The sequence below is a fragment of the Nomascus leucogenys genome, unplaced genomic scaffold, assembly GCF_006542625.1.
Source record: "Nomascus leucogenys isolate Asia unplaced genomic scaffold, Asia_NLE_v1 Super-Scaffold_3068, whole genome shotgun sequence".
Taxonomy (NCBI): domain Eukaryota; kingdom Metazoa; phylum Chordata; class Mammalia; order Primates; family Hylobatidae; genus Nomascus; species Nomascus leucogenys.
Window position 1 is genome coordinate 291,659 of NW_022095790.1, and position 15,674 is coordinate 307,332.

At 44.6% G+C, this 15,674-nt stretch overlaps 1 protein-coding gene across 1 annotated transcript in view; it reads right to left on the minus strand.

Moving 5' to 3' along the window:
- Nucleotides 1–11,833, minus strand: part of VKORC1L1 (vitamin K epoxide reductase complex subunit 1 like 1) — an 86,979-nt gene extending 75,146 nt beyond the window's left edge. The window contains exon 1 of the mRNA XM_030808557.1: nucleotides 11,369–11,833. Within this exon, the coding sequence (XP_030664417.1) occupies nucleotides 11,369–11,709 (341 nt within the window). The 5' untranslated portion in view covers nucleotides 11,710–11,833. The remainder of the gene's footprint in view (nucleotides 1–11,368) is intronic.
- Nucleotides 11,834–15,674: the final 3,841 nt, after the last annotated feature.

Sequence of the window (15,674 nt, forward strand, 5' to 3'; positions counted from 1 at the left end):
ACAATATGTACTAATCCTGATATATGCATCAGGCAGTCACGTCATTGCATAATGCAACAGTTCTAATAGTACTGAATGTGCTTATATAATGTTACATGAACAAACAAGCACTAGCCTAAAATTTTAAAATATCAACATAAAGCTACAGTCTTACTAATCAACAACATTTTTATCCTTTCTAACTCTGAGGAGGAAAAAAAAGGAAAGAAAAAATTTTAATTAAAAAATAAAATGGCATTTTAAAAGTTTCAATTCTATACACAAAGTGAGACACTCTATTCCAAGGATTGTTGTCCTGAGTGTAAGCATTATAGATAATTTACATTTTCTTCTTTTTGCTTATTTTCTCTCAAATATTCTAAATGCACTGGGGTTTTTTTTTTTTTTTTTGCTTTTCTACTTTTTATTTTATTATTATTATTTTTTGAGATGGAGTTTCACTCTTGTTGCCCAGGCTGGAGTGCAATGGCATGACCTTGGCTCACTGCAACCTCCACCTCCTGGGTTCAAGCAACTCTCCTGCCTCAGCCTCCCGAGTAGCTAAGATTACAGGCATGCACCACCATGCCTGGCTAATTTTGTATTTTTAGTAGAGACGGGGTTTCACCATGTTGGTCAGGCTGGTCTCAAACTCCTGACCTCAGGTGATCCACCCGCCTCGGCCTCCCAAAGTGCTGGGGTTACAGGCGTGAGCCACTGCACCCAGTCTATTTTATTTTCTTGAGACAAGAGTTTGCTCTGTCGCTCAGGCTGGAGTGCAGTGACGTGATCTCAGCTCACTGCAACCTCCGCCTCCCAAGTTCAAGTGATTCTCCTGCCTCAGCCTCCCAGGTAGCTCAGACTACAGGCACCCACTACCATGCCCAGCTAATTTTTGTATTTTTAGTAGAGATGGGGTTTCACCATGTTGGCCAGGCTGGTCTTGAACTCCTAACCTCAGGTGACACATCCGCCTCAGCCTCTCAAAGTGCTCGGATTACAGGCGTGAGCCACCGTGCCTGGCCAACTTTTTATTTTAAAATTACTATAATTATAAATCACAGGAATTTACAAAAAAGTACACAGGGAGGTTCCAAGTACCCTCGCCCAAATTCCTCCAATGTTGTAACTTATGTAACTCAACTGTCACCATCAGGAAATTAACCTTGGTATAATCCCGAGTTTATTCAGGTTTCACCAGTTTTGTATGCAGAATGGGACTTAAGTATGCTAGGATTTATATGCAGTATGTGTGTGTGTGGTTGTATGAAATTTTTATCACATTTGCAGCTTTGTATAATCACACCTGAGACACAGAACTGTTCCATCCCTACATAGCTCCCTCATGCTACCACTTTATAACCACACCACCCCTCACCTCCCATTCCTAACACCTAGCAACCACTAAATCTGTTCTCCATCTCTGCAGGTTTGTTATTTCAATAATGTTACATAAATGCAATCATACAGTATGTAACCTTTTAGGGTTCTCACTTGTTTTCACTCAGTATAACTCTCTTGAGATAACCTGGCAGTACAAATCAGTTGTCTCTAATATATTAAAATTTAGCATGAGATGCATTTGAGTGTGTATAAACATTTATAGTATTTTAAAGTTTAAAACATTAAAATGTGAATCAAAGGTGTATGAAATCCCTGTTTCACTGACAAAGAACAGGGATTCTGAGATACAAATTTTGAAAACTGGGAATCTAATACAAGCCTAGTAAAAGTTGAGTATTCCTTATCTGAAACACTTTGGAGCTGAAATACTTTGGATTTGGGATTTTTTCAGATTTGGGAATATGTGCATTATATACCAGTTGAGCATCCCAAGTCTGAAAGTACAAAATCTGAAATGGTCCAAAATCCAAAACTTTGACTGCCAATATGACACTCAACGGAAATGCTCACAGGGGCATTTCAGGTTTTGGATTTTCGGATTAGGGATCCTCAGTCTGTACAATAACTTTATAGAAGAAAAGCCCAGGACTCAGTGCTATGTCTTACCAGTGTTTACAAGAGTACATGGTTTACAAGAACACCTGGTTTTGCACTTGTTATGGGCAAGATCTAGATTCTGGTTCTTTCCCAACCCAGTTGAGTATGTTACATTCAAATATGACCACTTGCTATTCTTCTCAAATGACCACAGTCTGCTACCCTTTCAAGTTCTTCCTAATGATTGAGGAAATGAACTCCTCTTAAATTCCCAGATCTGTGTGGCGCTTTAACTAGCACCACACCTCAGGTCCAATTCTGCTGTCTTTATATGCAGCAGGTCCACATGACAAAGCCTCCCTCAGAAAAAGCTACCCCAACCTAGGACAGATTCAAACTCTTTTCCCTCCCTTTCCCTCCAAGTGCCCAGAACCCCTTTCTCCTTCCTCCCTAGGCTAACCTGCTAAGTCTTCCGGACAGCTCACTACACTATCTGTTAGCTAACTGGGTGTGACAAACCAAGTCCTCACACCTTAGAAGGCAAACACTCCAGGAACTTACTTCTGGAATACCAATACCTTCACGGTAATTTCCCTGCCTTTCCAAAGAGTGCTCTAAACAGGTAAAAGCTATAACACAAACTATATATTTTTGTCACACAGATACAAAAACTGGCACCACTGTTTGCATATTTTAAAAATCTGGGTGATAATGGTTATCACTCTATCAATATTAGATCTAAATGGAATTTAAAGTAGTGGTAAAAGCCTGGGCGTGGTGGCTCACACCTGTAATCTCAGCACTTTGGAAGGCCAAGTGGGAAGACTGCTTGAGGCCAGGAGTTTGAGACCAACTCAGGCAACAAAGTGAGACCTCGTCACTATGAAAAATAGAAAAAATTAGCTAGGCGTGGTGGGGTGTGCACCTGTAGACCCAGCTACTCAGGAAGCTGAGTTGGGAAGATCACTTGACCCAGGGAGGTTGAGGCTGCAGTGAGCCATGATTGCACCACTGCACTCAGCCTGGGGACAGACAGTGAGACAATGTCTCAAAAAATGAAAGAAGAAAGAAAAGAAAGAAAAAAAAAGGAAAGGAAAGGAAAAAAAAGGAAAGAAAAAGAAAAGGAAGGAAAGAAGGAAGCAAGGAAGGAAGGAGGAAGGAAGGAAAAATAAAGAAAAGAAGGAAGGAAGGAAAAATAAAGAAAAGAAGGAAGGAAAAAGAAAGAAAAGGAAGGAAAAGAGAGAGAGAAAAGAAAGGAAAGGAAAGGAAGAAGGAGGGAGGGAGGGAAAGGAAGAAAAAAAGAAGGGAAGAAAGGAAGACAGAAAGAGCTTGGACTCTTGAGCCAGACTGCCTGGGTTAGAATAAGTGTTAGTCTGCGTGGCTCAGTTTTCTCATTTGTAAAATGGTGATAAAAGCTACCTGCCTCATAGGACTGTTGAGAGACTTCAATAATATATGCAAAACATTTAGAACACTGCCTAGCACATAGTAAGCATTATCTGTAAGTATTAACATTTATCTCTACTACAGTCCACATTCACTTCCTTGTGATATTTCTCTATTCCTCTTGGACTCTTTTCAGTTCAACCTGCTTCTGAAATTTGCATACCAAGAAACAATGATAATGTTAAGAATTTTATTTCTGAAATTTATCTTGGTTAGTCAAAACTACTAGAACAAATTCTCTTTTACGTACTAGCAGTTATTAACATTTCACTAAATATGAATATAAGCATTTAAAGTATGGGAGCAATGGAACAAATGCCAAGCAAAAAGCAGGCTATCAATCAGGACGCATACATGACACTCCCATGTTAAAAAAAGGGAGGAATCACATGGTCACATGGATGTTTGTCTATGTGTCAGATGACTCCGAAATGTTTCACAGTGGTCTACTGAGAGGGAGAACTGTCTGTTTGGTGGAAGGGATATGAAGGAGACTTTTCACTGCACATGCTTTGTTATCTTTCAAATCCGAAGCAGTGAATGCATTACCTAGACAAGAATTTAATTTTTTTTTTTTTTTGAGACAGAGTCTCACTCTGTCACCCAGGCTGGAGTGCAGTGGCACAATCTCGGCTCACTGCAACCTCCACCTCCCAGGTTCAAGTGATTCTCCTGCCTCAGCCTCTCAAGTAGCTGGGACTACAGGCATGTGCCACCATGTCCAGCTAATTTTTTTTTTTTTTTTTTTTTTTTTTTGAGAAGGAGTCTCGCTCTTTCACCCAGGCTTGAGTGCAGTGGCGCGATCTCGGCTCACTGCAGGCTCCGCCCCCCGGGGTTCACGCCATTCTCCTGCCTCAGCCTCCCGCGTAGCTGGGACTACAGGCGCCCGCTACTTCACCCGGCTAATTTTTTGTATTTTTAGTAGAGATGGGGTTTCACCGTGTTAGCCAGGATGGTCTCGATCTCCTGACCTCGTGATTCGCCCGCCTCGGCCTCCCAAAGTGCTGGGATTACAGGCGTGAGCCGCCGCGCCCGGCCTAATTTTTTTTTGTATTTTTAGTAGAGACGGGGTTTCACCATGTTAGCCAGGACGGTCTTGATCTCCCAACCTCGTGATCCGGCCACCTCGGCCTCCCAAAATGCTGAGATTACAGGCGTGAGCCACTGCGTCCAGCCAAGAATTTAATTTTTAAAATGGGGGTGCAAAGGGGACTTTAAATAAGTACTCTGGAAGCCAGGTGTCAAGTCTCAATTTGCTACTACCTGTGCTATCTTGGGCAAGTCACTTAACCTCTGAGTCTCAGACAAAGCAAGGAGCAGTAAATACTTCTAGGTTCTTTTTTTTTTTTTTTTCTTAAGACAGAGTTTCCCTCTTGTTGCCCAGGCAGGAGTGCAGTGGCACGATCTCAGTTACTGCTACCTCCACCTCCCGGGTTCAAGCGATCCTCCTGCCTCAGCCTGCCGAGTAGCTGGAATCACAGGTGCCCACCACCATGCCCAGCTAATTTTTTGTATTTTTAGTAGACAGGGGTTTCACCATGTGGTCAGGCTGGTCTCGAACTCCAGAACTCAGTGATCCACCCACCTCAGCCTCCCAAAGTGCTGGATTACAGGCGTGAACCACTATGCCAGCCTACCATGTAGCCAGGACGGTCTTGATCTCCCAACCTCGTGATCCGGCCACCTCGCCTCCAAAATGCTGAGATTACAGGCGTGAGCCACTGCGTCCAGCCAAGAATTTAATTTTTAAAATGGGGGTGCAAAGGGGACTTTAAATAAGTACTCTGGAAGCCAGGTGTCAAGTCTCAATTTGCTACTACCTGTGCTATCTTGGGCAAGTCACTTAACCTCCGAGTCTCAGACAAAGCAAGGAGCAGTAAATACTTCTAGGTTCTTTTTTTTTTTTTTCTTAAGACAGAGTTTCCCTCTTGTTGCCCAGGCAGGAGTGCAGTGGCACGATCTCAGTTACTGCTACCTCCACCTCCCGGGTTCAAGCGATCCTCCTGCCTCAGCCTGCCGAGTAGCTGGAATCACAGGTGCCCACCACCATGCCCAGCTAATTTTTTGTATTTTTAGTAGACAGGGGGTTTCACCATGTTGGTCAGGCTGGTCTCGAACTCCAGAACTCAGGTGATCCACCCACCTCAGCCTCCCAAAGTGCTGGGATTACAGGCGTGAACCACTATGCCCAGCCCTAGGTTCTGTTCTAATTCTAAAAGTTTTATTATCTCAATGGGGTAGTAAATAGATGGTACTTTTTTTTTTAAGATATGGGAGAGGTAGTAATCCAACATTTTGTAAAAATAAGGCAACTTTTTTATGGACTTGATTTTCAAATGCAGTGGACCCTTGAACAACACGGGTTTAAGCTGCATGGGCTCGCTTTTATGTGGATCTTTTTCAACCAAATGCAGACCGAAACCTGCATATTTGGAGGCCCAAATTTTCACATTCAGGTTCTGCAGGGCCCACAGTGGGGACTTGAGTATGCCAGGATTTCAGTAAAAACAGGGGTCCTGGAACCAATCCCCTATGGTATATGTTCTATACATATACCATAGGACAACCGGACTATTTTTACAGTTTTAAGAAACATAGATTTGTCAAGCCTGTTAACCTTTCCAGATCATTTGTACTATTCTTACATAGAAACCCTTCTTAGAGTGGGTCTAATATATAGAAAATACCTACATATAATATTCTGCATATTATGGCTGGACATGGTGGCTGATGCCTATAATCTCAGCACTTTGGGAGGCTGAGGCAGGCAGATCCCCTGAGGTCAGGAGTTCAAGACCAGCCTGGCCAACATGGCAAGACCCTCTCTCTACTAAAAATATAAAAATTAGCCGGGCATGGTGGTGGGCGTCTGTAATCCCAGCTACTTGGGAGGCTGAGGTAGGAGAATCGCTTGAACCCAGGAGGTGGAGGTTACAGTGAGCTGAGATCATGCCACTGCACTCCAGTCCGGGTGACAGAGCAGACTCCATCTCAAAAAAAAAAAAAAAAGAATATTCTGCATATTAGTTTCTCTTGCACAACTTCAAAATTGTTTTAAATGAACACGTCTTTATACTATGCCATGAAGTCAGCAATAAACTACTTTAAAATAATTAATGTTTAAACGTAAAAACAAGTATGTACAAGAAACTTATACTTAAAGGCATTTATTATCAAACACTGAAAAAAAAAGAACATCTCCAATCAATGGTAACAGCTATAACTGAGGACAGGCTTTATTTCAGGAACATACATGTATCACTTTTCATCATAACACTAATCTGGCAAAGTAGGTTTTTTTGTTTTTCTTTTTTTGAGACAGGGTCTCTCTCTACCACCCAGGCTGGAGTGCAGTGGCACCAACATGGCTCACTGCAGACCTCAGCCTCTCAGGCTCAAGTGATCCTCACATCTCAGCCTCCCAAGAAGCTGGAAATACAGGCATGTGCCACCATGCCCGGTTAACGTTTGTATTTTTTGTAAAGACACGGTTTTGCCCTATTACCCAGGCTGGTCTGAAACTCCTGAGTTCAAGAGGTCTGCCAGGTATCAGCGTCCCAAAGTGTTGGGATTACAGGTGTGAGCCACTGCACCAGGCCCTAAGTAGGTGTTAAAATCCCTATTTAACATAAGAAACTGAGGCACCATGAAGATAAGGCCACAGGTCTAAGAACTGGGAGAGGTGGAAGCCCACCCAGATCCCTTAGATTTGAGCTCAGTGTACCAAACCAAGGCGGTAGGGACTGCTAACTTAATGTTAGCTGGCAGGCTGGTGCAGGTTTGCAGCAGAGTTTTCACCGATTTATGGGAAAATGGGAAAAAGTAAGGACACGAAAGTAAACTTTTTTTTTTTTTTTTTTTTGAGACAGAGTCTTGCTCTGTCACACAAGCTGGAGTGCAATGGTGCGATCTTGGCTTACTGCAACCTCCACATCCCAGGTTCTAGTGATTCTCCTGCCTCAGCCTCCCAAGTAGCTGGGATTACAGGTGCATGCTACCACGCCCAGCTAGTTTTGTATTTTTAGTAGAGACGGGGTTTCAGCATGTTGGCCAGGCTGGTCTGAAAGTAAACTTTTCCATATAGCTAAATGATTCCATTTAAAAATCTTTTATTCTGAGAGATTCTGTTCTTTCAAATTGTTTGAATGGAAATATCCTTTTGTTAAATGAAATGATGGTGACAGGAGACAGTGGTGTGTTATTGTTTTTATTGGCTGTACCTGGTAGAATTGAAAAATCAGCATTTCTATTGTAGCCTACTAATTTCGGTGAAATATTTCTTTAGAAATATAAAATCTGGAATTTTCCATCATTATGCCACCCCAAAATAATAGAGAACTTTACACACAGATAACACCTGCCTCTCAAGATTCTCTCATTAATCTCTACTATTGTGTTTGGATTAAGACATTTAGGGATTGTGAAATGAGAATAAAGTGAGTTTGAGCAATCCAAAACCACGTGCTGACTCTGGATCCTGGAAGATGCCTTTCTTCAGAATCTTTTATATCTGTTAACTTTCCTCTGGGCTCAAACTTTCTTTTCCTAAAAGAGTCACATCTTTGAGTACTACTGCTACAAAGCAATCACTACTCAAAAGAAACTAACTTGAGGTGTCCAATAATCAGCTTTCATTTAAAGTCTCTTTCAGGCTAGGCGAGGTGGCTCACGTCTGTAATCCCAGCACTTTGGGAGGCCGAGGAGGGCGGATCACGAGGTCAGGAGATCAAGACCATCCTGGCTAACATGGTGAAACCCCGTCTCTACCAAAAATACTAAAAAATTAGCCGGGCGTTGTGGCGGGCGCCTGTAGTCCCAGCTACTCGGGAGGGTGAGGCAGGAGAATGGAGTGAACCTGGGAGGTGGAGGTTGCAGTGAGTCGAGATCGCGCCACTGCACTCCAGCCTAGGCGACAGAGCAAGACTCCATCTCAAAATAAAAAAAAAGAAAAGTCTCTTTCAGCTTGACAAAATAAAAACTTTCAATGTTTTGTCTACCCACTTCCAAAAGAAAATGAGTCTATATATGTACATACATGTGATTATATATGTATATATACATATGTGATTTTGATCAGCCTGCTTATAAACTGCCTGCAAAACAAGTTGATTTGTAAATTCATTTATTAAATGAGTAGTTTATAAGCTACTTGATTTTTGCAAGTAGTTTATAAACAGGCTGATCAAATTAAACAAATTTCTTAATTTCACTGTATACATGGCAAATAAGTTATTTACTCTTCTTATTAGCAAATCTTATTTTTTACCTACCCTCCTCTGGCAAGCATCTAAGTTAAACTATTTTATGTCCACAGCTACACAATGAAACATCACTTTCAGTCACAACATATTAAATTCACATTTAAAACTATAAAGAGATCCAGTTACCTTTAGTCTTACATGTATTTATACATACTTTTAATATGCTACTTGATGTTTTATGCACAAACACACAGCTCTTGCAGGATATAACTGTGAATATTTAGAATGTATGCTAAATACACTTTTTTAAAGAAAAGTAAATTTTTTAAAATTATTTATTTATATTTTATTTATTTATTTGAGATGGAGTCTCAGTCTGTTGCCCAGGCTGGGGTGCAATGGTGTGGTCTTGGCTCACTGCAACCTCTGCCTCCCAGGTTCAAGCAATTCTCCTGCCTCAGCCTCTCGAGTAGCTGGGACTATAGGCACATGCCACTACACCCAGCTAATTTTTGGTAGAGACAGGGTTTCACCATGTTGGCCAGGCTGGTCTTGAACTCCTGACCTCATGATCCACCCGCCCCGGCCTCCCAAAGTGCTGGGATTACAGGCGTGAGCCACTGCGCCCGGCCAAGAAAAGACAATTTTAAGCACTTAAGCAGGCCAGGCGCGGTGGCTCACGCTTGATTCCCAGCATTTTGGGAGGCAGAGGTAGGTGGATTACCTGAGGTCTCAGGAGTTCGACACCAGCCTGACCAATATGGCGAAACCCCATCTCTACTAAAAATACAAAAATTAGCCGAGCATGATGGTGGATGTCTGCAATCCCAGCTACTCAGGAGGCTGAGACAGGAGAATCACTTGAACCTGGGAGGCGGGGGTTGCAGTGAGCCGAGATCATGCCATTGCACTCCAGCCTGGGTGACAAGAACAAGACTCTGTCTCAAAAAAAAAAAAAAAAAAAAAGAAAGAACTTAAGCATACAGTAAGTACTCTTTCTATGCCCCAATAAAAGGTCCATTTATTATAGACTACTTGTTTCCAAAAAAAAAAAAATCTAAAATTGGTAATAATTCTGCTTAAATTCCATATTAAACTAGGATCAAAAGTCATTTTTAGTTCTTGTTTCTTAAAATACTTGAAATGTGCTGCTGCACAATGTTTTCCTTAAATATTTATTCATTCAACTAACTTTGGGTGGAAGGTACTTGTAAGTTTAAAAGTCCTTTCTGAAAGTGGAAATAACATAACAATGTTTGCATAAAAGACACTCAATGGTTCTCAAAGTGTATCTGGGTCTAATCAGCCTATTAACTTTGTTCTGAATAACCAACAACAATTGTGAGCTTTTTGTCACATCTATGTATTTTCCCCTGTAAACCGATACCTACATTTTAAACGCATTTTTTAAATGTTTCATTTGGCCCTATAATTATTTCCCCTCTAAAAAGCGACAGGATTTTGGTTTAAGAGCAAATGAGACAGAGTATCTGGTCCATGAAAAAGGCTAAGTGGAAAGATCAGCTCCCTGAAGTTTGTAACCAGTAACAAGAGAAACTCCAATGCTACCTTGTTCATGTAACCAACAATATATGAGTTGAAATAAACTAGTGAGCTATACATTTCTGATACATACCAATTTACCAATCAACAGGAGGGGAAGAAATCGCTCAAATGTGAGTGCTGTTAACAAACATCTAAATATCAGACATAGTCTCTATTAAAATCGTAACTTATCCATTTTGAAATCATTCCTTCGACTTTTGTTATGTTTTCAATCTCCCCATTTAAAAAAAAGCAGCCACTTTTAAAATGTAAATTCCCCCCTTTTTCAAAGTAACTTGCCTAGGAAAATGTAATGCCTTAAAATAAAACAGACAAACCAATTACATTAAAAAAAAAAAACTAAAATGATCAGTAACACAAACCAATCGCTCCAGTTTAGCAAAGCGTGTGTTTTTAATCTGTTGTGGGTATCCTATTATACTAATAGGCAACAACGTTTAAAAGTCATCCCAATGCCTAAAACACCACCATACACATAACATTCTTGTCCTTTACTCCAATGAAGCTTAAACTAGACCCAAACTCAGACCATCTCCTTCTCCTGGCACACTGAAATATACGAGAGGGAATCCAAGAAATCAGATACGTTAAGTGCTGGTATCTTCTTCCAGAGTAGGGTCAAATTCGTGTTTGCCAGCAAATGTCACTGTCCCAGTAAGTCTGCAAATTCTCACTAGCGCTGGAGTACAAAGAGGCCTGACCACGGAAACACCTGTCCTAGCACCAGGAAGACAGTGGGAAACGCAACCCCCCTGTCTCCGCGCCGGCCCCAAAGCCTCGGCTGCAGCGATCGGGGGGACAAGAGGTTGCCGCTGGTCTCACGGGTGCGGCGGACAAGGTTCCACACCCCTAGCCCGCCTCCCGAGAACCAGGAAAACTGTCAAGCCAGCCTGGACCAACCCTCCGCAGCCCCCTCACGCTCCTGCCCAGCCCGGCCCCAGCCCGCCCGACCGCTCCGCGTCCGTCCCGGCCACCCGGCTGCACTCTGCCACCTCATCCCTCCCCGGGTGCCTCGCGGCCCCGCCACCTCCGCCCCGCGGCCTGGGCTCAGGCCGCCCCCCGGGCAGGAGCGCCCCGCCGCCGCCCCCAGCCCGGCCCCGACCCGACCCCGTCAGTCCCCCTGCGGCCCGGTCCCTGCCGCCCCCAGGCCTGAGCTCCTGCCGCGCGCTCCCCACCCCCAGACTCCGCCCTCGCCCCGCTCGGCCGCTCCCGGCCCACTCCCCCAAGCCGGCTACCTGGAGGCAAGGGCGGCGGAGCACTTCACCCAGGGCCCCAGGTCGCAGAGGGCCCGATGCTCGGGGTCCCGCTCCTTCTCCCGCTCCACGTGGTAGGCGTAGATGGAGAGCAAGATTCCGGCAGCGCACACTGCATACCGGGCCACTCGCTCCCACCGCGGCACCGACACTCTCAGCAGGACGGGCGCCGCCATCTTCCCGCCGCCGCCGCCACCGCCACCGCCGCCTCCCTCCGCCTCCACTTCAGCCGCCGCCGCCCGTCGGGGCCCGACCCAGCCGCCGCCGCTGCCACCACCGCCTCCGCCGCCGCCGCCACCACCGCCGCCGCCGCCACGCCCCATTGGCTCGGTCGCCTGCTCCGGGCCCCGCCCCCACAGGCGCGCGGCCCAACCGCCCCGAAAGGAGTGAGGCGGACGGGGCGGGGAAGGCGCGCGCGGGCGCGGAGGGAGGGGGTGGAGTGCGCAACCGCCGGGGAGGCCGGATCGGCGGGCGGAGACTGAGGCGGCGCGACGCGGCGCGGCGCGGCGCGGACCGACGAGCGCGAGGGGTGGAGCCCGGAAGAAAGAGGGGCGGGGCACGGGTGGGGAAGGGAGGGGCCAGGGAGGGGCGGGGCCGAGCGGGCCAGTGCGGGAGGGACTTAGAGGAGCGGTGTAACTAGCACATTGCAAGGATGCCACTGTGGGTGACTGGGCGAACCCTCGGCCCCTCCCTCTGGGGATGGCAATCAATTGCCATCCTTTTTCCCTTTTTCGTAGTATATTTCTGACCTAATCCAAATCAACTCTGGCTAATGCTTGGAGCTCCAGAGCCACACTCCTATGACCTGATCTTCTCACCACCACCTCTGGGGACTCTCTGTTCGACCTGTGCAAAACTTTTTTTTTTTAATGTGCAGAACTATGTTTTAAATTTAAAAACTATTTTTAAAAAATGATTTATGGACCGGGTACGGTGGCTCACGCCCGTAATCCCAGCACTTTGGGAGGCCAAGACAGGTGGATCACTTGAGGTCAGGAGTTCGAGACCAGCCTGGCCTACATGGTGAAACCCCGTCTCTACTAAAAATACAAAAAACAAACAAAAAAAATTAGCCCGGTGTCGTGGTGGGCGCCTGTAATCCCAGCTATCTGGGAGACTGAGGCATGAGAATTGCTGGAACCCGGGAGGCGGAGGTTGCAGTGAGCCAAGATCGTGCCACTGCACTCCAGCCTGGGCGATAGAGTAAGAGTCTCAAAAAAAAAAAAAAAAAAATTTACGAATGCCTTGCTTCTCTGTAAGCTGAATTTGAAGTGGCTTGCCATAAGTCATATAATATAGAAAAATAAAGATGAGCTAATACAATCAGGACAAAGAAAAAGAAAAGTCAGAATAAAATGAAAGGCCAGGAATAAGAACACAGATAAGCAGGCCATAGGGGCTTACATAGTTATTAAAATTGCATCATAAATTTGGCTCTGAGCTTCCTGGTGGCCAAAACTAAAAGGAAAACAGATGTATGTGCTTTTCTCACTGTCTTTAAGAAGAAACACAGTGTTCTTGGAGATTTTCAGTGTTTCCCTGGTTGCAGCTTTCAATTTTTCAGGGGCTTTATACAGTGATTTTGAGTAATAAGCAATATCCTTGTATTCGCTATCTATTGTTGGGTAAAAATCACCCCAAATTCAGCAGCTTAATAAACTTTTTTTTCCCTCACATTTTCCATGGGCTAGGAATCTGGGTGAGGTAGTGTCCTCTGGCTCAGGCTCTCACGAGGATACAATCAAGCTGTCAGCCAGGGCTGCAGCTCTCTCAAGGCTTCAGAATCCTCTTTCAAACTCACTTCCACGGCTGCTGGCAGGCCTCAGGTCCTCTCTGGCTGTTGGCTGGAGACATCATTTCCTGTCCACTTGGCACCTCTTGGTAAGAAGCGGCAGGCTTACCCCAGGGAGAGGGAGGAGAAAGAGGAAGAGACAGAAGAAGAAAATGAGAGTGAGATCAAAGTCCTTTTTTGAAACCTAATCCCAGAAGTGACATCCCATCACTTTTACATAGTCTGTTGCTACTTAGAAAATAGTCCCTAGGTCCAGCCAGTCACGGTGGCTAACACCTGTAATCCCAGAATTTTGGGAGGCCGAGGTGAGTAGAGCACCTGAGGTCAGGAGTTCGAAACCAGCTCACCAACATGGTGAAACCCCATCTCTACTAAAAATACAAAAATTAGCCGGATGTGGTGGCACATGCCTGTAAACCCAGCTACTTGGGAAGCTGAGATATGAGAATCACTTGAACCTGGGAGGTGGAGGTTGCAGTGAGCCGAGCTCACACCATTGCACTCCAGCCTGGCTTACAAGGAGAAACTCCATCTCAAAAAAAGAAGAAAAAAAAGAAAGAAAGAAAAAGAAAATAGTCCCTAGGTCCAGCCCATGCTCAAAGGGAGAGGATTACACAGGACATGAATATGAGGAAGCTATCTACCACAGTCCTCAAAAACATCCTCACTCTGCCCGGGTGGGGTGGCTCACAACACTTTGAGAGGCTGAGGCAGGAGGATTGCTTGAGGCCAGCAGTTCAAGACCAGCCTGAGCAACATAGGGAGCCCTGGTCTCTGCAAAAATATATACAAAATTAGCAAGGTGTGGTGCATGCCTGTTGTTCCAGCTACTTGGGAGGCCGAAGGGGGAGGACTGATTGAGCCCAGAGGGCTTGAGGCAGGGGTGTGGATTGAGGCTGCAATGAGCCAACATTGCCCCACTGCACTCCAGCCTGGATGACAGAGTGACACACTGATTAAGAAACAGAAACAAAACAAAAACCTCACTCTACATCCCTAATGATTTTAATAAATCTAAGTGGACTCCTGCAACTTCCCTTCTTATAGATTCCTTTACTCAGTTGATGAGATTTCTTGATCATCTGGCTTCTTTCATCAACAGGTCTGGGAGGTGTACCCATGCTATTGCAAGTAGTGATTGTTATTTTTCATTACTGTATAATAGTCCATTATATTAGATATCCACAATTTTACTTGTCCATTCTACTACAGATGGACATCTGGCCCATTTTTAGCTATCATGAATTAAATTGCTAAGAACATTCTATAAATGACCTTTGATGCCTCATAAGCCCTCATTTATTTTTATTTTTTAATTTGAGACAGAGTTTTGCTCTTGTTGCCCAGGCTGGAGGGCAATGATGCAATCTTGACTCACTGCAACCTCCACCTCCCATGTTCAAGTGATTCTCCTGCCTCAGCCTCCAAAGTAGCTGGGATTACAAGCATGCGCCACCACGCCTGGCTATTTTTTTTTTTTCTGTATTTAGTAGAGATGGGGTTTCACCATATTGGTCAGGCTGGTCTCGAACTCCTGACCTCAGGTGATCCACCTGCCTTGGCCTTGGGATTATAGGTGTCAGCCACCACGTCTGGCCCCCCTATATGTATTTTGAATGAATGAATGAAAGAATGGACACTCAAAAAATGTTAGCTACTAGTATTTTTGCAGAAACAATAGGCCCACAGCAAATATCTTTTCCCAAATAAAAAGGAAGTCCTCACCACAGAGATTAATTATTTCACCACTCCAGAAAAAAAACAAAAGCTTTTAAAAGAGTGTTTTGAGGCAGAGCACAGTGGCTCACGCTTGTAATCCCAATGCTTTGGGAGGCCAGTGTGGGAGAATCACTTGAGGCCAGGAGTTATCAACAAGCCTGGGCAACATAGCAAGACCCCATCACTAAAAAAAAAAAAAAATACAACATTAGCCAAGCGTGGTGGCACACACTGTAGCCCTAGCTATTCAGGAGGCCGAGGCAGAAGGATTGCTTGAGCCCAGGAGTTCAAGGCTACAGTGAGCTATGATCACGCCACTGCACTCCAGCCTGGGTGACGGAGAAAGACCCTGTCTCTAAAAAAAAAAAAAAAAAAAAAAAAAAAAAAAAAAAAAAAAAAAAAAAAAGAATGAAATCGTGTTTTCCCCTCTGTTATCTGAAGTCCTTCTGCTTTCCTGAGGATGTCAGCGTCCACGTGGATGAGCATGCAATTCGCCTGACTCATCATCCCACGTCTTTCTCAGCTCTGGTGACCTTTGCTTCCACTCCCCAAAGCCAGGAATGGCTGTTGTGATCCTTTGGGATGGCTAGATTTCTGAAATCTTAAACTCTGACATACTTTCTACTTGCCCTCTGTGGCAGATTCTATATTCCAAGGTGGCTGCAACAAGTTCTGCCATCCCGTGTGCTCTTCTTTTTTTAAAATTTTTATTTATTTATTTTTATTTTTATAAAAATTTTTTTTAGCTCTGTCACGCAGGCTGGAGTGCAGTGGTGT